The 27010-nt window shown below is 42.9% G+C and overlaps 1 protein-coding gene across 1 annotated transcript in view; it reads left to right on the forward strand.

Annotated features, from left to right (window-relative positions):
* IARS1 (isoleucyl-tRNA synthetase 1) overlaps window positions 1-27010 on the forward strand; it is a 548404-nt gene that overhangs the window by 107642 nt on the left and 413752 nt on the right. Inside the window, exons 10-11 of the mRNA XM_078661397.1 lie at window positions 1928-2023; window positions 18030-18152. Of these exons, the coding sequence (XP_078517523.1) occupies window positions 1928-2023; window positions 18030-18152 (219 nt within the window). The remainder of the gene's footprint in view (window positions 1-1927; window positions 2024-18029; window positions 18153-27010) is intronic.

Consider the following 27010-nt stretch of genomic DNA (forward strand, 5'->3'; position numbering starts at 1 on the left):
TAGGGGGGGAATATTTAGCATTTATGACTGAAGTGAAGATTCCTACGGTGCAGAAAAAGGATTAGAAATAAGTAACATTTCCTTCTTCCTTTTCTTTGGCATTGGTTCATTAATCAAACATCATTTCTGTATATTGTCTAGAAACGCTTATGTACCTCTTTAGCTGCTTCACATTAATTTAAAATATATTTTTGTCCTGTTCTAATTCTCTTCACGACAAGCAGGATATATTATGACAAATGGTAGCTTTCAGTGTGATCATCTGTGATTTATTTTAAATGGTGAGACAAAGATAGTTTGCAATTAGTCCTGATTAGGATGAAAGGATTTCATTAACCTTCCTACACGCTCGCTCGGATCTCTCCTTCCCTTGCCCTGGACATCACTAGTGAACAATTCGTATAAAGTTTAAATCTGCGTTTGAAGTTACTTTCTGAAATGTTTGATTATTTACTTCCATTTATTTCGATATGTTATTAGGCAAAATTACTTCTATTAACAAGCCACAGTTGGATCTTTTTGGGTCATATTTGATGTAAGTAACATCTCAACAATGTAGAAAGGTCTTGTTCCATTTTCATGAATACATATTTTTCCTAACTGTCCTTGCCTATCCAGAAGACCTGTCTTTCTTTCTGATTCACACCCCTGCAGACTGCCTGCTGCAAGACACTGGTTTCAATGCAGGCAAGGCCATCTTTGCATATCATCCTTCTGAGACCAGTAATGTTATTGTGCATGGATGAATAAAGATAGAGTAGGGCATCCCCTACTTCTTGGACATTAATTAAATAATATTAGCAGATTGATAAGGTGTAGGTAATTAAAGAAGAAAAATATAAAATGTATATTTTAAAACTTTCTGTTAATGTGAATGAATTGGAAATTGGAGACTAAATATTACGTTGGTATATTCAGATTGATTCATTGGGAGCAGCACAAGTGCTTTAAACAAAATGTTTAGGGTTAGTTGATTTTAGAATAGCTCTAACCTTCACAGTAAAATGTAATTATTCATTTTTTTTATATTTGTGGATGAAATAAAATATTTTATCATTTGTGTATTTATTTCATGGATGTTTACTTTTCTTTTTTTGCACATTGTTTTTTGGCTCAATTCATTGAAATTGCTTAGGTCAGGGTTCCCAGATTCCAGTAATGAATAGTGAGGGTCCCCAGAATCCAATAATGATCCAGTGGGGGTCCCCGGAGTCCATTAATGGTTAAGTGGTAGTCAAGCGAAGTCAAAAGGGTTACGACTCACTGCTTTAGATAAATGTCTCGGCCATCTCCTCCCTGGCTGTTACGTTGCCAAGGTGCTGGCTCACATTGGGCTTTCATTTTACCCTCCCACTAAAACTACATCCAGTGTCCTGTTTGTTGTAGTCTTGTTCTCTCCTGTGTACCCTGCCCTGTATCATTGGAACTTGTCTTCTTAGGCTCTCCTCCTAGGAGAAAATGAGGTCTGTACCAGATATCCCCACATCATCTGTTTTAAGCCTTATTACTTCCAAAACATCTCTGCTCCTAGGTGAGAATGATCAATATTAAAACACTTGCATCTATTGCCCAACACCTACAGCAATTAAAGAACCATTGTTGCTAAGTTTACTTTGGCTGTTCAGATCATGTCACATACTCACTTGATCTCACCAGTGATTCTGTATAACCAGGATAAACTAATAGCAACTTAATTTAAAATGCATTTTACTGAGTCATTCAGTTTTGTTCTGAATAGACACCTTAATCAGTATGGTGTTTTTCAGAGTTTCCACAGCTGAAACTTTAGATGATGCAGCGATCCATGATCTAGAACTTCCACTTACTGTGTACTTTGTGTTTTTTCAGGCAATTGTGGGTTTCCACAATTAATTAGACGGGTGGCAGAGTCTGTATTGCTATTTCTAACAGTAGTCTTTTTTTGCAGTGTAAAGAAAGTGGTGCCTTTACAATTGTGATTGACAATTATGTGAAGGCGGAAGAAGGTACTGGAGTTGTACACCAGGCTCCTTACTTTGGCGCTGTAAGTATATTTCTTTTTAAATATTGATCCTGATGGCCCCATGCTGTTTTCCAGCAGTTGCTAATTTGCTTAAAGAGGTTTCTCAAATTAAATGCATAAATTAAGAAATAACCAATCAAATTGGGAGACTAGTGTGCTGGAAACCAAGAATGTTCTGAACTTTCTTTTCATGGTGATGGCATTTGTAAACCCATTGTGAGAGGGAAGGGGGGAGCAAGGGTGGCATCAGAGAAATAGAATCAATTTTAGACAGACCACCACAGATTTATATATGAAAGAAAATCCGTATATTGTGTCTGGCTGCAGTCGATTCTCTGTACTAAATGGTTTAACTTGATGCAGTAGACTTTGCTAACTACCCAGTTCTCTCATTCCTAGGGGCCAATTGCCTACTAAGCCACTTCCATTCGAGTTCTTCCTCTGTCGTATGTCTAAGAGGCTCTCTTGAACAGTGGAAGAGAGCCACTGAGCTCATGACAATGGCCAATCCTGGACATTGATATTACTAGAACAGTCAGAGTATATACAAGCTGGATTGTGGTATTCAGGGTCTTCTTAAGGACACTTTTGAAACGGTGGCTGAGATGCAGACCTGCAGTTCATATGTTCTACTAGGAAGAAACTGGAAGTTAGACAAGGTTGTGAAGCTTAAAGTTGTAAAACTGGATAATAAAAGTGAACATTTAGAAGCTAACCCCTTAAGAACCAACACTGATACAAACAGCTATCCATAAAGCAGTTGTTTTAGACTATAACTGTTCATGCTAGAAAGACTGCTGTGTCTGAGCGGTAAGAGAAAGTCAGGAAATAGGGCATTCTGAAATGTCCAGATAATGGTTATTTGACCTCCGAATCTATCGTTTTTATGTCTCGCCTGCGTGGGCTGCGCACATTTGCAGTCTCGCTGGCGATATTTTATGTTTTTGAGGAGCTTTGAGTATCTGTCTTTAAGCCCCGCCCCAAACACATGGCCCCATAAAGATAAGAAACCTTTTACTTCAGAAGGAAAGCAGGCGAGGCCGTCCAAAGGGACGGCAGAAAAAGAGAATAGTCTACGTCATGGCGAGCGCTTGTTTCCCCTTCTATTAGAGGAGATGGAGGTGCGTTCATGATCGCCAGTTTTGCTCCATTGAAGAAAGGAAGGGAGGGAGGTTTGTCTGGAGCATGATCTTGTGCGGCTTTGGTGGAAGGGAAGTGTTGGGTCTGTCAGTAAGGGAGGCGGGGGCTCTGCACCCATGCTTCGATGCTGCAGTTCCCCTACTGAGGGTAGAAGAGTAGCTCGGGGAGTGTCTTCTGTTGAAGCGAAGTGTCACATGGTTCTGCACCACAGAGCACAGACTGGGCGTTTTAAACCCCCAATGTGTTAATCTGTAGATGATTTGGGCGACTTTTGGATAAAAGAGTGTGTAATACATACATGCACTGGGCCGCTGGAAGTTCCACCATCTCTGGATCAACGGGGACATTGATCACGTACTCGGCCTGCTCCTGCTCGTGCTGGTAGCGGTAGAAGGCGTAGCTCCGGGAACACGTCCGCTGTCTGCTGAGCCACCTGCTCTGCTAAAAGAAGAGAGGATTTGTTAGGAAGAAAACGCGTACGATGTGTTTCTGCTTGTTAGGAGATGGCAGTGAAAGAGAAAAGCATGCACCAAGGTGACATGGGCCATGTGTCCCTGCCTAGTACAAATCAGACACTTTTAGGAAAGAAAGGTCTCAAACCTTCAAATCTACAGGATGCAGGAAGAGTGTTGCCGCAGCCATATCACTGATATTCTGCATAGATCGTGATCTTTAGTCTTTGAGCCCTTAGGTCTTCGAGTGTCAGCAAACATTCAATTCATTACATTGTGTGCAGATGACAAACTAAAACATAAATATACGCTTTAACACAAAAATTCACTTTTAAATTTGCTCCATTAAACCCCGAATACTTCTTGCTGTAGTCAATAGTATGCCATATCCTTCCCGACTATAGAGAAGCCCACCCATGTTCTGCTGATCTTTTCAAGCTGCTTTTTTCAAAACAATTCAACAGCGCCAGATAAGACGGGCCCAGCAATTAAGTATATTTCATTTCAAGTTTGCTTCTGCAGTCAACCCCTTCCCTGCTCTTATCCTGCAAGTAGACGTGTCTAAAATGCATCAGAATGCATGGATACCTGGTAGTTTTATAAAAAACATTATACAAAATTTAATTATTTTTAGGAATGAATACAATTAGCAGTGTAGACATTTTAGTTGGTACGGGAAGATTTGCAATGGAACACATGGAGGGAGGCGGTGGAACCATGTGCCCGGGGCGGGTATTAATCTGTCACGTCCGTTGTGCTGTCTGCGGGTTAGAGGAGAAAGACGGGGAGGGAGGGTGGAGGGGGTGAGAGGTTTCCGGCAGTGGCTGGAGGGGGGAGGGGGGCTTGAAGTGCTCCAACACTGGGGAGGGGAGGGGAGGGGGGAGGGGAACCCGGTCTTTCATTGTACTGCCTGGGGGCGAAAGCCGAAAGAAGAGGCGGACGCATCGAAATTGGGGCAGTCTCGCTAAATATTGTTCCAAGATATGGCATGCTCCTGGGAGTGGAGTCCTCTACTCGCCAGCCTGCGCAAGCTCGCACCTTCGCATTTCGTCCACCCGAGAACCTCTGCTCGTCGGTCTGCGACCCATGGGGGCCGTCCTGGAGACACGGGGAGCCGCCTCCAGGATCTTGTCCTAGTCTTCATTGTGCGCAGGGTAGTGACGTGCCCCGACCCCCCCCAGAGAGTTTGATGGTCCTGTAAGTGTATCTTAGCTTGTTGTACCAGCGCATTATTGAGGGGTTCATTGTCCTGCTTTTTTCCGTGATCGTACACATAAGTTACAATGCTGCATGTACCAGTTGTTCAGTACTAGCACCGGGTCTCCAGTGGGAGCCAATTGACGCTCTGACAGAGCCATAGAGTAACAAGCATTGGCAAAGCCAATAGGTCTCGCCATTGGAACATTATAAGTCATACATGCCAATAGACCAGATTCAGGCGGGAGACTACCGATTTTTCAAGCCAAAAATGGCTTTATTTTAGCTGCCTCACACCTGAAATTGCATTTTCTACAATAGAAGTCAATGGCGAATTTCCATTCTCCCAATTTTTTATTTTAAATCTCCCACGTCCCTGTCCAAAAATGTTGGCATATGTATAAGTGTTTAGCCACAGATGTTGGCTTAGCTAATGTGTTTAAGCTCTGTTCTAGAGTAGTGTGGTGTGTGTGCAGCACAGTGCAAAGTTATACGAAAAAAAGTGTTATAAGCATTTTTGTTACCCTCTATAATTAAGATGACGATAAGTGAACAACTTTATTAAAAGAAAAAAAGTATTCATATAAAAAAAGTTACGTGTTTTTTTGGGGAATATTAGCAACTTTTTCCAACCTGTTCGAATGGTTGTTATAGGTTTTTGTTGTTGTTTTGGATGGGGGTGGATATAAACAGGAGGGTAGAGGTTGGGAAATAGTATGTGAATTATAATTTGAGTAACAGACGGATATTAGGGGAGAATTAACAGATGTCAGATTTTGAGGCCATTATGGAGCTATATCAAGAGGCAGCAGCTACTTGCGCCACGAGGCCATAACAGTCGCAGAAGTGCGTTATGCAAAAATTGAGTAACATAGCAAGCAACTGTTAGGCCTGGCATCATTGGCGTGAGTCTCCCTACCATTTTTACTGATTGCCTCCTCTGTTTTTGATATGTTTTGCTGGTTATATGCTTTGGCACTGTGCCACTGCTATTCAGTGCCACAGTGCAAGCGCTCCCTATGTTAAATTGATGTATTGATTAGTGACTCCATGATTGGATAATTTGATTTACTTGTCAGACCCTAGTACAGTGCACCATTTGTGCCCAGGGCTTGTAAATCAAATGCTGCTGGTGGGCTTACAGCACTGGTTGTGCCACCCACAGAAGCAGCTTGTAAAGTGTGTCTCAGGCCTGCCATTGCAAGGCATGTGTGCAGTCTGTGACTGCCATGTCGACTTGGCAAGTGCACCCACTTACCAGTCCCTAAACCTTCCCTTTTCTTCATATCAGACACCCCTAAGGTAGGCCCAAGGGCAGGGTGCATTGTAAGTATAAGGTAGGACAAGCCCTGATGTGCGTGGCATGACCAAATAGTGAATTACATCCATTTTCGTTTTTCACTATTGCAAGGCAACCTGTTCTCCATAGGCCAGAACGGGCAGTTAGATTATTACATTTTATAATCCTAACTGACTCAGGGAACATTGTAGAAATTCGAATTTAGTATGCCTGAACTCAGAATGATAAAATACATATTTTAGTGAAGTTGGTTTTAACAGTCTGTGTTTGAAAATACCACTTTTAGAAAGTAGGTATTTTCTTGTCTAACTACCCAAGCCTGCCTCTGCTAGGTTGTGTATTCCTTGTCTGGAGTTTGAGTGACAGGGCTGGGGGATTCCAAGAGACCGAATGAGTCAGCCCAGTGGTGAATAGGGAGATCTGCATCTAGATGGGAGGGAGGAGTTGCACCTGGGACCTGAATAGGGCTGGGCCTTCCCTCCACAATGATAGCTCCACCTCCTGGGGTGCGGCTGATGTCTCTGCCCTACACTGTGAAAGAAGAGAAGTAATCATGTCAAAAACGTGCTCCAGGGCTGTGCTTGCCCTCCACAATGCTGGCTCCACCTCCTGTGGGGCGTCTGATGTTTCTGCCCTGCACTATGAAAGGGAAGAAGGACTCCTGTAAACAAAGTGCTCAAGAACTGGTTTGGACTAGGCAGAGGCCTCTCTACCTTCAGAGAACAAAGGATTTTGGGGTACAAATTTTGAGATCCAGACCCAAGAACTTTAGATCACTTCTGGGAACAAGACAAACCTTTTGCCAAGGAGAAGAACCAAGGAAGCTGCAGGAGTTTGGACTGCCCCTCTGTGCTGTTTGCTGGGTTGGACTGCAGTGGTTTTTTCATTGCCAAGGAAATGAGAAGGAACTTTTTAAGGACATTCATCATATTGCAGAATATTACTCCAAGGGCTTGAACTTGTGCTTGCCTCCTGCTGAAGTCTCAGGGACAAAAGACTACACCTCCAGCTCCCCTCTGAATTTCTTTGCTGGGAATTCTAACTGCAGAAGCCTGTGTGTCACTGGGAGCTGGAAGCGCGACGCAACAAAAAGAAGAGTGACGCCGCCGCCGAAGCTGAAATCGTCGCATTGCCAGAGAAGCATGCCGCTGCCGCATCTCCCAGAAAGCGTGCCTTCGTCGAAGCTGCCTGCTGTTGCATCACTGTAGAAGCGTGTCGCAGGGCCTGTTGCAGCTCCAAAGTACAGAGTCATCGCAAGGCTGCCAGGGCGTCTACGCATCGTCGTCTCATCAAAGGCGCCATTTTCTCGCATCGCACCAGGATTGTCAAACCGCATCGAGGCGCCATCTTGCACATCGCAACAGGCCAAGAACCTACGCATCATCCCCGCACCGGTAAGGATCACGACTCATCCCCTACTCTGCGCAAGCATTGAGGCGCGACGCATCATCTCCCCCGGAGCACGGAACTCCCCTTTTGCGAGCCTTTTGTTCATTTTGCGTTACGCATCCAGGTACTTTTGTGAGAACTGTCGCATTTATCACCAACTTGAACTAAGCAACTTTTACCATCTTTAAGTCAATCTTAAGTACAGTATTGTGGATTTTTGTTGTTTGTGGTCTTGTATTAAGCCTATATAAAGAATACTTATTTTTATAAAACATGTGTTGTCCATCTGTAGTTTTTTTTTTTACTGTATTGCTGTGTATATTCTCAAATGTTTAACACACTGCCTCTGGGATAAGCCGGTCTGCTAGTGCCAAGCTACCAAGGGGGTGAGCAGGGGTTATCTAGGAGTGTAATCCCCTTATCCTGATTTAGAAGCAAGGGTCCCTATTTGGACAAAGGTGTATACCATTGCCAACTAGAGATCCCCAGTTCTAACAGCAACAAAATAAAGAAAACAGTTGAAATTTTCTAGCTGCTAGAAGAAAAGTCATTTACAAAGCCAAAAGGTCTGGCCTTGGCGAGCTGGTGCGGTGGTTATTATTTTTTATTGTTGCAAAAATGTGCCACAAAATGGAAAAATAGAACACTGCCACTTGCTAAATGTGGTGGCTGTAACCTTGCAATAAACACTATAAATCTAAACTTAAAATAATAACCATTGTGTATAATACAACAATACTGGTACTTGCTTGTATGCAGGAGTACCTAAGTTATGCAATCCTATTTATTTGCTCTAATGCTCGTGGGAAAAATTTAGTTCTTGTAGGCGTAAGAAAATGTACTATTGGCTATGCATTACTGCAAACCGGAAGCACAGTTTAAACACACAGTCATGACAAAAAATGAAAAAGGGTAAAGACTGGAAAGATAAAAGCACTGGTAGAGTAATGTATTGGCTCACCGACCCTGGTATCGAATTGCACTGTTTTAATGCTGGTGTACACATGTGATCAGACAAATGCTGTCAAATGCAATGTAGACAAACTAATGGTTGAAGAAGCTGACACTGGCTCCTACAGTATTCTGTGATTGCAGAAAGCAACAGTTGACTGGCAGAACAACCCGTGAATGAAAAGTGCTGACCCAAAGCTCCAATACCTACTACACACGTATATATGCATGCATTTAGGACTGGCCTAGAGACCGCCTTGTGTATAACAAGCATTGAAAATGTAATAGGTCTCGCCTTTGATTAAGTTAGAGCCATATGCTTTGCTAATGGTATTGTGTAGCAAAGCAAATGGCGTTAACTTAATGAAAGGCGAGACCTATAGCATTTTTAATGCTTGTTTTAACCTCTCACCCTCCTCTCAGCTTTTTAACTGCATTTTTTTTGTATTCATAGAAAAGAACAGCACAGTAAAGTTGCTTTAAATTACTATGGTCACACAGATCGTAATGCTGCAAAAAAAGCAAACAAAAGTCGGCGATCGTTTCAAAGGTTTCGCTTTAATAGGGAAAGCAATTTGTTTGTACGTGTACTGCTCCTGCTAACTTTGAGGTTCAAAGCGAAGGCTTCAGGAATTATGCACGCGCTGCTTACTCCATTTAATTGATGCCACCAGCTACTGCAAGTTGTTCGGCGGATCTTCGTTTGATGTGGGACTCTCGTAATGTGTGCAAAGCATCATCTAGGCAATAGGTCAGAAAACTGTAAATCAGTATTTACGCATGTGTCAATGAATTATCTTAGAAGCATCTCGAGCCTTGGGGAAATGAGGCTTCCCATCTCTCTCCTCTGCCTCCAGGATAACGTGTTGCTAGGGATCCGGCTTCAGTTGCAGAGCCCAGTTTATAGGGATAGCCGTCATTAACAGGTGGCTGGTAATAAACAGTCTCAACTGCTAAATCCCTGAGCAAATGGGTGTAAGTGGCAACCTGCTTTTCAATCCATATGCAAGAAATGGTGCTTTACAAGGGAAAGGAAAGGGCAAGAAGGACGATAAACATAAACCAAAAATGTATCTGAGTACAGTGATCAATATAATGCTTAACGTGTGAATAAATACATACATCCATAAATAAATAAAATAATAATTTGAGGGACCACATTTTTTTTCTCCAGCCATTGCTTCCGCTGCAGAATTCTGGGATACCCAATACCAAGACTTCCTACTTTTAATCATGTTCTGCCTCTTTCTTCCACCTGCACATTTTCTACCTCTTCATCTTACTCTCCAGGCTCTATTTCATCTCTGCTTTCTCATGGTTTGCCTATTTTTCTTTTTTCCTTTTCCTTCATTCTTGCTACTGCTCCGGGTCAATGTTTGATGCTGAAAACCAAGCCCGACATTGGCTAAGCAAATAGGTCTGGCTGAAGAGAGCTATTGGCTCTGGCAATGTTTTATAGCCATACTGCACAGCAGCACAGATGCTTTGCCATATGGCTGAAACTGATTTTAAAAAGGGTGATGCGAAGGAAGTTGTCTGCCAATGGATTTTAGCCATGGCTGAAAGTCAAGCAAAGGCACCCTAAGACGTTGCTGTACAACGTGGCTGAACAACATTGTCATTGACAAAGCCAATAGCTCTCGCATTGCCGAGTCCTATTGGCTTTGCCAATGCCTGTGCCTGTTAAACACTTCTTTCACTTCAAGTTGGGTCCTGTTGTACAAGACAAAGGTTGGTAGCTGTAGTCCATGAGAGAAGGTGTGAAGGTGTAGAGTGAAAGAAAGGCAGTTCTATAGGATTTCACAAGCTGCCCATCTGAAACCCTGCTCCCATTAATGGCTGTTTAATTTCAGGAGCCCTGCTTCTCCCATCACAAGCATAGTTTTGGCTTATTACATCTGTTTACCCTCACTTTCATTTGCCTTTTGAAATCAGTAGCATGCATTATAGCTCTCTGAGTAAAGCTACTATTCCTACTTCACTTATTAAACAATTTGTTTTTAATTTTATTGGTACAAATGTCAACTCTGATATTAAATAGACATTAGTGGTACCAAAAACTGCAATGGTATGTTTGTGCCTCCTTTAAGTGAGTGATATTTGGTGCATCTTAGTTGTTGTACATATGTACTGGAGTAAGAAAGTTCTGAGTATGGACGTGAAACTGTGCACATGAAATGGCATTGAACATCCACCAGCACCCCCAGAACAACTTAGCTGGTTTACTTTGTCCTGCTTCCCAATGTAATTCACAGCTTACTTCTTCACAAATATTTAAAACATGCACTACATTTCAGCTACTGATAATTGGTTCAAGTCAAGCGTTAGCCAAAATCTTTTAATTTTATTAAAGTTATGTGCAATAAATACATACTAATCCATTGACTCACTTTATCCACTGACCTGCTATTGTGTCACTCATATTTTTCTGTTACCCACTACAGCATGCAGCATGGGGCAGTGGGTCAGTCCACTTCAGCCAAGGACTACCTTCTCTGTGATTGGCAGCAATCTGCCTTTTTTGTCCTTTCACAAGGAGCAAAGTATTCCCCAGGCTGAGCGTCCTTCGCCATAGGTACTGCATGGTTGAAAAAAATCAGCTAGTGGATTCTTCTTCAGATTTAAAATTTCCCTCAACAAGTTGGAGGATTATCCACAACCACCAAACCGTGAGTCAGGCAGCTGTAGGTGGAGGGAATGGGACAACTGATAGCTGTAGGTTAGTTCTTGTCTAGAGGAGCCTCAGATAGACCAACACGCACACATCCATCCATAGGTACGGCTCCAGAGGTGCAGGTCTAGAGAAGTCCGAGTGAACTCCGGGCCGGCTTCAGCGCTGGTGGAACCCTGTGCGACAATGTCTGTTGTCACCCCCCCAATGACCACCTCTGCCACGGATTCCCTCACTAGTAACTTTTAACAGTGCCCCTGATTTCTCCAGAACCACTCTCTCTCATTTCATTTAGTTTGATAGCACCACTCGTACTAGTGTAAGGTGTCAGGGAACTTTTTACCACACACACATTCCACAGAGACAATCATATGTGTGTAAATCAGTGTATAGGAAATGTTACATCAGACAGTACTACAAGGTGTAGTGTAGGAGTCGCATGTCATCGATACTGGTAGGCAATATAGTTAAAGTTCTTAATTATGAAAGGCACAATTCAGAATGTAAAACGCAACATCATTGTTTATGGGTTCTCTTTCATAATAAGAATTGTTTTCTACCGAAAGGAACCCTTTTCACAAGATTAGGATAATTAAAGACGGAGCAAAAAAAATATAACTGTAACCTATACCTTGCAGTTTACTGCAGCTCTAGGGTGACAGTTAATAGCTCAATGTTCTATATTAGGATTTTGACTTATAAACGACAAAAGGAACTATTGTACAGAAGCAGTAACCCACTGACCTATTTACATTATATGCACTTTCTTATCTGCAAGGTACACGTTCTTAGCAGCAGGCATTTTAACACTGTGCGCTACCTTTGGATGAGTCAAAACTTCCACTAGACAAACCTCCGGTCTCTTTCCAGAAACACGTTTAATTACTGGACATCTTTTGACATTTTAATTGATGTCTGAAAGTTGCTGGAGGCCAGGAACACTTTGCCACTGGATTCAAGCAAGCCGGGCTGAAGACGGCTGAAATTCCAGAAACCGGTCCTCGGAAGCTTGTTTCCGTTCCAGGGAAGGCATGGCTTAGCAGTTCGGGCTGGACTGTTCCCATGAGGCACAGGGTCAGACTGATTTACATATGGCCATAATTAATCAGAAAGGAGAAACAGACACTTGTTACACTCCTAGACCATTGGAATAGAAGATTTTTAGAGTAACCTCAAGAAACCCAATGCTGATGTAGTTGTGCGGTATATCTGTTTCATCCGCCCTGCATTAGGGTTGTTGGCAGTTATCATCGGGTACTCCAAAAGTAGTGGTGTTGCCCGCCTCAACCCGAGGCACCTCTGGTCTATTGTGCAGTGTCCAGAGAAGTGAAGACAAAAGTGTGCAAATTAAATTCTCGAAAAAAAGGAAGAAATAGTTAAAAACTGTAGAGTCACCCTTAGAGGCTTTAATATTGGTGTGATTTCCAGATCAACTTAAAAATGAATAGGTACTACTTAATAGATCGAGTTACCGGATCTAGGTAGTGTAATTTATACAGCGTCGACATGTTTCAGCTCTCTGGGCCCTAGGGGTCTATAGAGCTTTCGTCAGGACTCACATACAGATAAACAATGGACTTTTTACTCACACCATTTGTGTAGTTTTACCAAAGTTGATTCCTGTTTTTATATCAGGAAAATTGCTCCTCCGGCTTCTGTAATAGAATGGGGAGAGTACATAGAGAAATACACACTTGATTTGTACATTTTAAATCAGGTTCATGCACTTGGTGAATAAGATTATTATTCATTTAAGGAGACTTAGGATTCGGGAGGGGATCTGAGGTTCGAGTTGTTGACTAATCAAGCATTAATTATGTTATGAACAGTTATAAATGGATATAGATACAGGAGATATTACTGTGCCTGCATTAGTAGCTTTACGCGCTGGCTCTGAGTAGTGCGCGCTTATTTATGCTTAGTGAACCAGGACGACCCTGCTGTTATAGGTCATTCTGGGTCGTTGGCCCGTCTGTATATAACTGGGGTCACTCAATGGGCAGGACTGGTCTCGCTACATGGGAGAGTTTTAGTTACACTGGTATAGGGGGTAGGAGGACTTGCAAAGTAAAACGCTAAGTGCGCTGTCCTACCTTACACCGGAGAAACTCTTTCTTGCATCGGGGATATCGCTACTGCTTTACCCAGAGCTGTATTTGAAGATTATCGCATTAGTTATTACAACACACGGGTGTCTTACCGGAGTTCTGTAGTAACAATCTCGATTTCTTGGACATAACAATATTTGTAAAAGACAATGTGCTACATACAAAGACCTTTAGAAAACCCAGGGCCAAAAACAGCATATTATCATACAAGAGCTACCATCCAAAGCCGCTAAGGGATAACCTTCCCTATAGCCAGTTTTTGCGCTTGAAGAGGAATTGTAGCAACAATGTAGACTACCAATCGCAAGCAATAGAATTGAGTGATAGGCTCAGGCAAAGAGACTATACTGAAAAAACAATAAGACTCTGTAGAAAAAGAGCGAGTAACCAACCAAGAGACTGTCTCTTACAAACATTCCCAAAAGTACCTACACCAGATTTGACCACGTGTGTGACGACATTCTGCCAGGCTTCTTATGAAGTAAAGAAACTGATCAACAAGAATTGGCATATCTTACACACTGGATCATTCAACTGGCCAAAACCGAGATTTGCAAACCGAAGAACAAAAAATATAAAAGATGTTCTTGTACACACCCGACCAGTAAAAAAAGTGCAATTGGTCACAACTAGAGATGCAACCATGACCCCTGTAACCGGACACTACCCTTGTGGTTCCTGTGTCGCTTGCAAAACGACAACAGCATCTAAATCACTACAACTCTCAGAAACATTGGTGTGGAATCAACGCCAGCATACTAATTGCAACTCTACACACGTCATCTACATGGTAAGCTGCCCTTGTGGTAAGCTATATATCGGAATGACGTGTCGTAAAGTAAAAATAAGAATCGGCGAACATAAGAGTAACATTAAACTGAAAAAGAACACGACCAAATTATGTTCCCATTTCGTGGAAGTAGGTCATTCCTGTGACGACATGCGCTGGACTGTCATCGAAATGCTGACCGATAAGACATCGAGATGTGAGAGAACACTTTTTGAAAAGGAGCAAAGATGGGTGGAACGCCTCAAGACCTATGAACACGGACTTAACGATTTTATACCGTGGCACCAATTTGCAAAATGAAATTATTTCAAATGATTATGTTCTAGATCTGCTCTTACGAAAAAAAACCCTCTATAAATCCAGAAATGTGTGAATAAACCTAATCATCGTAATTCCTATCCTTTTTTAACAAAAGCAGCTATTGGGCTTACAAAGAACCAACTCTGTTCTCTACTTGGTGCCTACATAAAGTTCGCATTGATAAAAACGCAGCAATGAGCCGCTTGGGAGCCCTGTGCCTTTAAAAATGAGACCTTCCTTTGGAGGAGTCATTTCCGGGGGCAGAGTCAGCACAAGGCGGAATTCCGAATACACGCGGGTAATGGCGGAGGGACGAATCTGAAACTACAGAACTCCGGTAAGACACCCGTGTGTTGTAATAACTAATGCGATAATCTTCAAATACAGCTCTGGGTAAAGCAGTAGCGATATCCCCGATGCAAGAAAGAGTTTCTCCGGTGTAAGGTAGGACAGCGCACTTAGCGTTTTACTTTGCAAGTCCTCCTACCCCCTATACCAGTGTAACTAAAACTCTCCCATGTAGCGAGACCAGTCCTGCCCATTGAGTGACCCCAGTTATATACAGACGGGCCAACGACCCAGAATGACCTATAACAGCAGGGTCGTCCTGGTTCACTAAGCATAAATAAGCGCGCACTACTCAGAGCCAGCGCGTAAAGCTACTAATGCAGGCACAGTAATATCTCCTGTATCTATATCCATTTATAACTGTTCATAACATAATTAATGCTTGATTAGTCAACAACTCGAACCTCAGATCCCCTCCCGAATCCTAAGTCTCCTTAAATGAATAATAATCTTATTCACCAAGTGCATGAACCTGATTTAAAATGTACAAATCAAGTGTGTATTTCTCGATGTACTCTCCCCATTCTATTACAGAAGCCGGAGGAGCAATTTTCCTGATATAAAAACAGGAATCAACTTTGGTAAAACTACACAAATGGTGTGAGTAAAAAGTCCATTGTTTATCTGTATGTGAGTCCTGACGAAAGCTCTATAGACCCCTAGGGCCCAGTGAGCTGAAACATGTCGACGCTGTATAAATTACACTACCTAGATCCGGTAACTCGATCTATTAAGTAGTACCTGTTCATTTTTAAGTTGATCTGGAAATCACACCAATATTAAAGCCTCTAAGGGTGACTCTCCAGTTTTTAACTATTTCTTCCTTTTTTTCGAGAATTTAATTTGCACACTTTTGTCTTCACTTCTCTGGACACTGCACAATAGACCAGAGGTGCCTCGGGTTGAGGCGGGCAACACCACTACTTTTGGAGTACCCGATGATAACTGCCAACAACCCTAATGCGGGGCGGATGAAACAGATATACCGCACAACTACATCAGCATTGGGTTTCTTGAGGTTACTCTAAAAATCTTCTATACCAATGGTCTAGGAGTGTAACAAGTGTCTGTTTCTCCTTTCTGATTAATTATTAACCTACCCTAGGGAATGAAACAGATGTCCCAATCCCTAATCCCCCTTTCTGATTAATTACCTATTACATATGGCCATGTCTGAACTGGGGTGGCAGAGTGGGCTAAAGAACGATGATGGATTAAACCCAGATCTGTTGACTGGGTGTGAGTGTTTGATTGGTTCAGATGCTCCGTCCATCACCACCCCCTTTTGCACCACTTTGTTCTCCATAAGTTGGCAGGGTATGCTCAGACGTGAGTCCCTTGCTCACTTTGCCACTGGATTCAAGCAAGCCGGGCTGAAGACGGCTGAAATGCCAGAAACCAGTCCTCGAAAGCTTGTTTCCGGTCCAGGGAAGGCATGGCTAGGCAGTTCAGGCTGGACTGTTCCCATGAGGCACAGGGTCAGACTGATTTGCATATGGCCATGTCTGAACTGGAGTGGCAGAGTGGTCTAAAGAACGGTGATGTGAGTGTTTGATTGGTTCAGATGCTCCGTCCATTACCACCCCCTTTTGTACCACTTTGTTCGCCAGGAACAAGGCTGCAGGTACTTTTGAAATGAAAAAACACATTTTGAAAAATGACGCCCCCACCCCGTCAACGCCTGGTGCGTTTGCACCGATCTCACCGATCTCACCGCCCTCACCGCCCTAGAGGTTCTGATCAAAGTCACGGGTGAGTAGATGACATCAGTAAAGTAGGCGCAGTGCCTAGGGCTGCCCCCTGCCTTTTTTTACTGTCCTGGCCTGTATTTTTAATTCCAGGCTGGTAAACATATTGCAACAAGCATTGGCATAGCCAATAGGTCTCGCCTTTGGGACCTTATAAGTATTTAGTTATGCAGCACAATATCCTTACTGCAACAACATCAACTGTTGTATGGCTAAACACTTATAAGGTCCCAAAGGCGAGACCTTTTGGCTATGCCAATGCTTGTTTTATGTAACCTCTGTATTTTGGGTGAACTCTCAATAATTACAGCACTATTGAACATTATTTAACTTTGCCTAAAATCGTATCTTTTGCATTAGTATTTGCCTGTTTAATAGTATATTAAGGTTGTGTGTCGCATTATGTATATATATTAGTATTCGTGTTACTGGTGTGATAATAGTTCAGTTAAATAACATTCAATGTGAGGAATCCTCATAATTCCAATGACTTTTGTTGGGTGAATCATTCCACAAAAATTATCTATATTTTATTTAGTTTGAGAGACTTTGCTGAGAGATAAAAAATGTTTGTCCTTTCTTCTGTTAACTTTTGCTCCGAACAAAGATCTTGCCCTAGCACACGTTTGGCTGCAGGAAGTTCTTTTTCCTGTACTTGTGGGGCACACATGGAGAAAAGTGAATATGAAAGCCTCAGTCGTTAATCTTTCTCACTAGTGGGATGATCAAGTTTCTAGTAAATTCATCTTATATCCTGTGCATCCTAGTTGTGTGTCAATTAGTAGAAAATAAGGTATTAAATGGTAACTCATTTAAAGGTCCAATAGGTTCCAGATCAATTCCTCCTCAAATGTATTGGAGTTCTTTCCTTAAGTATTCGCAGGTGGAGAGGACACACAAGGATAGTGAAGAAGCAATGGTGGTTGTTTCAAAATCACCAATTGCGGAATAATATTGTCTGTTAGTAACTGGCCGTAATTAATTGAGATTTGTTTTATAGTACTATTCAAATGTGTTAAATTGTTATGATAATTAGACCGCATTACCACAGACAATCTAGCTTAAATTGCTTTTCCTGTAATGTGGTTCGTTAATATTCTTCCACAATTTAGACAACCATGCTGTGTGATTTGGTCCTCCTTTCCACAGAATACTGTTTCCCGGAATGATTGTCCTCTCCTTAACTCTCCAGTGACGCAGTCACTTTTTTACTGGATTTTTGAATCGACAAAATCTTCAAAAGTGTAGCAGAGGTTGCAAATGTGGCTGCTTTGACTGGCCCCACTTGGGCGGTCAGTGGCAAAATGTGGTGCCAGATGCTGCAGGTCTCCGAGTATCAGTTAAAATGTATAAATATTGCAAATGTTATTCACAAGAGTACCATCTTCAGTTGAAGTTCTTTGTCTGTTACTTGTTCAGGTATCCAAATTGTATTAAGGTTGCACTATATTTTTGACATAAGATGATTGAGGTTGTGTTTCAGTATGACCAGCATTACTTTCTAGCAAGTTGCAAAATCCCTTTTCTAGTGATCATAACAGTATTCTGTGTTATTATTGTTCTATGTTGTGCTACGGTATGTAATTGATCTAAAGTTAGCCCCTACTTAACAGTGTTTTCATTTTCTCTTAAGGATGACTACAGGGTTTGCATGGATTTTAACATCATTAAGAAGGACTCTGTGCCGGTTTGTCCTGTGGATGCATCTGGCTGTTTCACAGCTGAAGTGACTGACTTTGTGGGACAATATGTGAAGGTTGGTATGCTTATAAATAAATTCTAAAAAGTGAAGAGAACCTATTGAGAGAAGAGCACTCTTCAAGTCCTTCCTCTGCTCAAGTGGTTCTGTTGTCTTACATTTATAAGCCTCCAGCTGGGCAGAGATGAGTGTCACAGGAGTGGAAAACGGTTCTATCACTGTTAGGGCATAGCATTAACTTGAATAATCTAGATTTGTGTGCTGTGAAGTTACCTTCTTGTTGATGTGTGCCTCCTTTGTTAGTGGAGTTGATTTACCATATGAAGAAATTTTGGGGAAAATAGACTATTGCAAAACACCTAGGACAACAACTTTAAATGTAGTATTGTTTGTCCCTGACATGTCATGCACCTTCTGCTATCAATATATAGGGGCAAGTTCCAAATCTGGGAATAATAAATTATTTCCTTTAGCTACACAACACACTGATAAGTCCATCCACAGAGTTATATGCCATTGGCATCGAAGCACAAAGATTCCCTAGTTATTTGTCTTCCCTTCTGAAATGTATAATGGGCACCTGAGGGAACCTCTTCTGCCTTGGCATACCAAGCATCCATCTATAAGGATGTTTTATCTGATCATGAGGCATTATTTATTGTCTGTATACTTGGGCATTCCTAGAGGCTTGAGGCCTGTTAAGTTCGAGATCTTCGCCCGTTGTCCAGCACATCATGGTAATTTTGGATCTAGAGCTGCAGTAGACCCCACACCTTGATTCTTCTTTTTATCAACTAGTTAGGAGAACTATCCATGAGCCAGACTGAAGCACTTTGAAGCCCTGTTCTCTCCTCACAACATAGCCCAGTTTCTACTTCAGCTACACAGCGGCATTGCTTTTTGGGTATGGTTATCCATTTATGGGTGCCATCTGATACATGCTGGTGGAGCCAACATTTGAAACCGTGCAGATACATTGCCTCTCCAGCGCTCTGATTGTGAATGTACTGCAGAACAGTGCGTTCACCAATAATTTGTCCTTGATAAAGCATTGATTCATAGATCTAAGTTGGACTTCTGTATCTGTTGCATTTGCTTTCCATACATTCGGACTTCCACTTGAGTTGTGTTCTGAACTGCGCCCCTTCTAATTGGTTTAGTGAACCAGCAGAGTCGTTAATCACGGGTTCATTATTTAATTGTTTTCATTGATATCTGTTTGAGGTTGTTTAATAATTAGATTTCTTTTAACCTTGATTCTCATTTTTATGATAAAACTAATATCTATTTAGCTGACACACCCCCTTTATCTATCACTGCACTGTAGATCCAATTAATATAGCAAACTAATTGGCATATTGTATTTAGGTGTTCTGTTGATTTTTGACATTGATTAAATCATTGGCACTCTTTTCTTAGTTTATGTGTGTCATGTAATGTAAATGAAGTGCTAGTTAAATGGTGGTAAGTGGATGAGTGCATTTCCTTTGCTTTAATGATAACAAAACAAAGATTCTGATACTGGATACATAGTGGTAAACAAGATTCAGTTTCCAACTTTTCATGCAATTTAATCTAACCACAGAGTGATTGTGACTAGATATCTGAGCATCAGGGATATTGCATTGTGATCTACACAGACCTGTACAACGTAAGCTGGATAGAGTGACTTTCCTAGCTGTCTGGAATACAGAATCAAATTCAAAGTTCTCCCGCCACATGAGGCATTTTGTAACTAAACCTAGTGTGTATACATGAGATGACCCACCTTGCACATACCAACGAGGAACCTGGACAATTTGGACATGAACAAAAATCCCCAGCAGAGATTTAATTCCTGGGGGGCAAAGAGATTCACAGGATTACTTTGAAAGCTGACCTAGTTAAACAAACAAGTGACTAATTGCTGGGAACTCAATATGTAATGACTGGAACCCCTGTGTAATTTTCTCTCATCTTTTATGCTTTTCATGAATTGGAAACCACTGTGGGTTTCCGTGGCCCATTACAGCCGCTTGCCCTTATTTCCTCCTTGTTTGCACGCACTTTTATCTGCAGCTAATATTGAAATGCATAATATGAGCTACCTATGTCGCTTTTCTGCTGATGCGTTTAGGATAACTCTGCCTTCTGGAAAAACTGTCTTTGTAAGATGTGCCCAAATCCAAAGCAATCAATTATCAATATGGAAGTACAAGATGGCCGGTTATTGCTTCAGAGATGCCTATAAGACATTTCCTCCTGTTCTGCGGAATGTATACATTGCCTCCTTGGTCATAAGCACAGTCCACTTTTTTAGAAGCTGCTTATATTCTATTTTTACAATTCAAGAAAATAAATAAGTCTTGTGAACATTTTGTCTCTTAATTTTAATTTTGAAAATCCTTTTGTTTTCCAGAATTCATTTTTTAGGGCCTTTGTCCAGGAGTAGATCACATATAATATCACTGGTTACTAGTACGCCCTGTACACGTGTTACTGTGTGAATATGATTTTTGTATTTTCATTACCCAACATTTATTCCATGAAGGAAGATCCTTCACTCCTTAACCTACCAACAAATTATAACTTAGATCTATCTCTGTTTCATTTTTGGACTTGAAAAAGGAATTTTCCCAGTCTGCTAGTATATGTAAGCCCAATAATTGTTGTTGCTATTTGAGTTACATTTAGGGAATGGTTTATCGCAAGAATCTATTTTGCCCTTGGGTATTTTTGATAGGGGATTCTTGCTCCCCTAGCAGTGTTTGAATTGCAGGTATTTCTGTTGACCTCCATAGGTATCCAATTCAGTGACTGCAGAATCTTCTCTTTAGGAAGCACTGGCCTAATGTTATTGACCCTGTCATATTCCCCGATGCCCTGATAATCACAGCCTTTTCTGTATGGAAATACTGTTTCTACCAAATTGGTCCTTGATGGTTCAAAGCTACGTCCAGGTTTACTCTTTTATGTAGGAGCATCTATATTTCTATCATTTCAATAATGGGTTATATGCCAGAGGCCTGTGGCGTGCATAACCCATTCTTTTGTTAGGAATATCAGTAACAAATGTTTCTTGCAGAGATTGTTCTGTTCCTTCTTATAATCCGCATGGTCTACGGTGACCAACGAGTTGTGAAAAAAAGCCACTCCATTCCCACTCAGTCAAAGCCTACAAAGAACAAGAGCCTTGGGATAGCTGTGTGGGGGTAAAAGAGGACAGGGAGTAGAGAGAAAACACTTGCCAGGCCCATTTGTTTCTTGGATTTCCTAGTAGTTGTGATCCCCCAATAGATATGTCTTCTCTGGTGAACCAGACTCAGACCTCCTATTAGAACAATGCAGAGCTGGAAGGCAGATGCTTGCAATACAGTTAACAATCAAGGCTACGAACATGCCCTGTTTATATCTTACCAGCGGTTGGGTAGAGAAGAGCTATAACTAGCCCCCTGATCAGAAGGGAGATCACTGTTTCGAGCAAACTAAATGATTTCTACTGCCTACAAATTGTTGTCTTCGGAAAGTGTCCAGAGGCTAGATCTATCCCAGATATTCAAGGCTTGCAAAGAACTTAAACATGCATATTATTAATCTGAATGGAAATCATTTACCTAGTAAGTGGTTATTTTCAAAATGTGTCATAGATCCTGCCTTCTATTCGTACTTTGGACACACCTTTCTCTAAATAGATGTGTCTCATTATGGATAACAAAAATTGTGAGCTTACACACATGTGTGAATATCCGGGCTCCCACAAACCTTTTAGAATTGTGCATTAGGTTTTATTTTTTAATATTATTTATACATTTTTGACAAAAATGTAGTGACCTTTTTATTAGTTTTTATTAAGGGAAGAGTGAAAACAATACAAATAGAGGAAAGAAAGAAAAGAAATATAACTGAGTTTAAAATGGTCATTTAATGTACATGCAGTGATAAATGTCATAAATACACTTTTTAAAAACCACCTGGTGCTGTGCACTTCTCCCACATTACACATATGTGAATGTGGGAACTTGGATGTCTAACATAATCAGAGAGGGGAATTTTCAGTACACTGTAATATGTCGCAAGTATTCAGCAATGTGGGCACTGTGCCTTCCTAGACTTTGTGGGCAGTGTCCAGATCTCAAGGGAAATCTAGATCCCCCATATAAAACAGATCCCATAGGAACAACTTTCTAGTCTGTGAGATCTTTCCTCACCTGTTGATTGACTATCCCAGGTTGGGTCCAGAAAGTTCTCCATATCTCTCCTGCACTGGTAGGGGGGCCCTGGCTCGTTTTTGGCCCCAGAAGTGACACTATAATGAATTCACTCGAGCCATATAGTGTCCTACTTGTCTCACTGACATCCGTTCCCCTTTTTCCATGCCATTTGATGCAGACATGGCATTTCCAATTTTCATCACTGTGACTTTCATTGGAATGCCTTCTCCCAAGAATTCAGGGTATAAGCCCTGTTGCAATTGCAATAAGCATATCTCAATCTAAGACCCCACAAGGTGTATCTGTGATACCTGGGGTCACAACTTGTGGCCCTGCCAGCGGTGTGGCCTCGTGCACCTCAAGGCTATAAAAGAGTCACAGGCCAAACATTTTATGGTGTGTGACGTACATTGAACTTGATGCCTGTTGCGTTGCAGGTCAACATCACCCTCCAGATCCTCTTTTCTGTATCCACCCAAGTTCTCGAAAGAGAAACATGGAAGCGTAAGAAGAGGTGGAAATCTACGGAAAGTTGATTACTATTAAGAGTTAAGTCCCATCTATTCTTCCTAAAGAGTTATCATCATAGCCAGAGATACTCCTTCATTGCCACCAACAATGCCAGCCCAAGGTCCTATTCCAGCTGTACCGCCGAGAATTTCTGTCTCTGGGGGGAATTTGCAGCCTTCTTTCTCCATGCTATGATGAATATGTACTGGTCATGTTGATCTTCTCTGGCATCCCTTGAAGCCCATGCCTCATAGGATCTTTAGGGGTTCTGTTTGGGTTTCTGCTGGCAGGACCTCCACTAGCTTCTCTTCTGCATGGAACTCCGCTTGTGCCAAGACCCTTGTGGGTTGATCCCTTGCCAGCACTGATACCACCTTCTGTTATGCAGTTCCTCCTACAGAGTGACCCCAGGTCAAAGTTTGCAGCTATCATCATATGGTCCAGGACTGAAGCTGAGATGATAGTGGAGGAGGAGAGATATAGTGAAGAGCACCATGATGCCTCCTCACATCAATGCTATTGTCAGACAATGCATGACCTATTCGGCTCTGATTCTGACAAACTTCAGACGCCAGGCTGAGTACAGAAAGATGTAAATAACAGTACTGAAGCACCCGATTGGCTGCCTATCCTTCTTCTGACACTACTAATTACTTAGCTATGCAGACTGAGCTATTTCCCCTAGACATAAATGTATGGTCCATCTTGACCCCCGCGCAGCCTCTTTTTACACTATCGTCAAGAAAGCGGCTGTTGTGCTGAAACTCCCCCTTCCTGATGTGGAAACCAGACAAAGGGCCCTGGCAGAAGTACTTCAGGCATCCATATTCTCATCAGAACCTCTGTTGCCCTTTGAGGTGTTCATGCCTTACATCCAGAAGGTAGCGGCGAACCCCAAGCGTCCCTGCCTTTTTGTCAGTTCACCCCTTTCCACAGAGTCTTGTTATGCAGGCTTCGTCCTGTGCAAAACAGAATCCTGGCACATTTCCTGTAGACCCACCTGACAGGGAATTGTAGAAGTTAGAAGCTGTAGGGAACAACATTTTTTCTGTTCGCTCCTTAGCTCTTTGTTCCCTGTGAGACATGCCAGAAATGGTGCCTAATCTACCGGGTTACCTCACTGAATATTTTTCACAGATGGTTTGTGATCTGTAGGTGCCTCTTTGCATAGCATAAGAGCATGCCTAAATACTACCGACTAAGTGGCTTGGGCCATGGGCTGGGAAGTTGTTTTGTGGATGCATGCCTGGATCAGGCCAACATGCTTTCCAGGAGAGGTCTCCATGATGTAAATGGATATGCCGTGTGATAGGGCATAGCTCTTCTTTGAAAAGGATGATGCTGTCCTGAATGATTTAAGATGGAAATCATGACGGCTTAATCTTTGGGGCTCCAGTCTCCATCTACAATTTCAGAGGTTTTGAGGTTTCACAAAAGGGCAGAAGAGGATTTGCTAATCATACAACAGGAGGTGGCAGCTCTGTTGCCCAGAAGAAGCAGTAGAATTTGACCCAGAGCAGGAAGGTGGGCGGGGTTGCTACTCTCTGTACTTCCTGGTTCCCAGGAAGGACAACGGTCTTCGTCCAACCCTAGAATACAAGATCTTGAACTTTTACCTCCACAAGGAAAGGTACAAGATGCTGCCCCTAGCTCAGGTCCTTCTGGTGCTGGAAGTAGATAACTGGATGGTGTCACTCGACTTGCAGGATGAGCATTTTGCATGCCAATCTTGCATTCACACAAGAGGCACCTGTGTTTCGTGGTAGGGTTTGCTCAAACCCAGTTAGCATTCCTCCCTTTCAGGTATGTATCCACACCCCAAGTGATCACAAAGGTGATGGCGGACACGGGCTGTAGGAAAGTGCCCCTTTTTTGCATGGCTCCCCCCCCACTTTTTGCCTGACAACTGATGCAACCTGACTTGATGTGCACTGGGTCCCCGCCAATCAGGTTCCAAGGGCTTGTGTTCTTTCCCAAGACTGTAATTTTGTATTCACAATTGGTACAACCCTTGCCACAGGTAAACCCCTTGTAAAAGGTACCATAGGTACCAAGGGCACTGTGACCAGGGAATGCCTCCAAGGGCTGAAGCACCTACTGTCCCACCCTTATGGGCCCTGCACTTTAACACACCCACAGGGCCACTGCAGGCTGCATGTTTTGCTACAGAGAAAAGTGAAGAGTCGATGTGGCACACATCCCTGTGTGCAAAGCATGCAATCCACTGACTAAGGCCTAGGTAAGTCACCCCTCTAGCAGGGTGCACCATCTCCAATGTGAGGGTACAGAGACATGAGCCCTGTACCCCTACAGTGTCTAAGTCCAACCTTAGAAATTGTAAGTGTAGTAAAGCCATAAAGAGTATATGGTCTGGGAGTTGGTCACTACGAACCTCACAGCTCCATAATGGCTTTACTAAAAACTGGGAAGTTTGGTAGAAACTAATCAGCACATTAAACCCACACTGATGGCAGTGTGGGATTTAATGTAAAAAGCACTTAGAGGCACCTTAGAGATGCCCCCTGAAAATCAACCACCCCTGGTGTGATTCCTGACTGTCTGCCTACCATTTGCCATCACCAGACCGGCTTCTGGACCCCTGCGTAGAGAGCCTCCGCTCTCTAGGTCCAGAAACAAAGCCCATCCTGGGCAGAGGTGTCATGCCTCCTCCCCTAGGATGGGCTGGGTCCACAAAAGGGGAAGCTTTAAAGGCCTGCAGCCTTTGGACGCTGTCCCTGCCTTTTGCTGCACCCAGCAACTGGCTCCTGCCTGTTCTGACCCCCACTTTGGGCGGGGGAATCAGCAGGAATTCGTGAAGCCCACATCTCAGTCCCTTCCATCTTGAAGATGAGGGGACACAGCCAATTAGGAAGATGCTCATGGCTCCCTCCCACTGGAGGATGGCATAATAGGTGGTGTACCCACCCCAAGGAAGGGACCTATTAGTCCCAACCTGCACACCTCTTTAACACTCCCAATTCAAGTATTTAGGGGCGACTCTGAACCACGCCTCCTCAGAACCTAGGAAGAAAGAAGAAGGACCAAAGAGCCGTGCTCACCCAGGATGAAGAAGTGGACACCAACTACCTTGGCCCCAGCCCTACCAGCCTTTCCCATCTACAGCCTGACTACATCAACAACCCTGGTGAGTTCAAAAGCCAGCAACCCCCAGAATCCGGAGGACCTGTCCTGTGACCTTCCCACAGTCTCTGTCTCCCGTGACCATGTAATTCTGCACCCCGACACCCACTGCCCAAGTTTGAGTTGCCTAACCCCCATGGAGGTCTCCCCAGCAATCCTGACCTGGGATCTGATGATCCCTGACCTTCCGCAAGACTCCTGATGAAGCCTGCAGCCTCAACCCGAAGGGTCCCTCCGACCGGAGCTTGTAAGATAAACCTGCCGCCAGAAGACACCCCTTTACCTGATGCCCTATGGCCTTGGTGGCCCAACTGACGGTGTCCAGGCATCCCCCAAGATACCAACGTACCTCCCCAGCCGGTTGTCACCTTCAGGAAGCCTCCCTGCCCTAGTCTGCAGCAAGTTTCCGAAACCCAAGGTCTTCATTTGAAACCACAGGGTTCCCGATGTCCGACTTGCACCGTGCATGCGGCCGCCCCAGTGCCGCTGGTGGTGCAGCTCCTGTGCTCGTCATTGGCCCCTACAGTGCAGACCTTAACTCCAGGAGCTCGGCTCCCACAACAGGGTGGCCTGCTCATCAGCACACCCTAGCCGAAGGCCCCCTTAGCCCCATTGGCTAACACTGGGCCCCTGCACCCGGCCGTCCCAGTGCCGCTTGTGGTGGAACTCAAGTGCCCTGCTAGACCTTGGGAAATCTTGGTACTAACCCCCAAAGCTCACTCTCGTCAGTCGAGTACTTATCTCCAAAACCGATAACCATTTTTCTCCAATAGGAAACCATATTATAAGGTTTTGGGCCCTAAGTTATTTTAGTTGTGGAATTGCTAATGTATGGAGAAAAGTGAATTCAACTGCAAAGTATGTAGAGTTGTACTTACCTTGTATGTATAACTCTTAGGGTGTGGTATCTAGGCATACCACCCCAGTACACAGCCATCTAAAGTAACTCAAAAGTAATCTAAAAGTATTTACTGTATGATACAAACTACATTTAAAAGTGATATGAAACTGTAAGAATTGTAATTCCAAGCACAATTGCATTGCCTTGGAAAGTCTTGCATTTTTCAAGTATAT

This window comes from Lissotriton helveticus, chromosome 9 (assembly GCF_964261635.1).
Source record: "Lissotriton helveticus chromosome 9, aLisHel1.1, whole genome shotgun sequence".
In the NCBI taxonomy this organism is placed as follows: domain Eukaryota; kingdom Metazoa; phylum Chordata; class Amphibia; order Caudata; family Salamandridae; genus Lissotriton; species Lissotriton helveticus.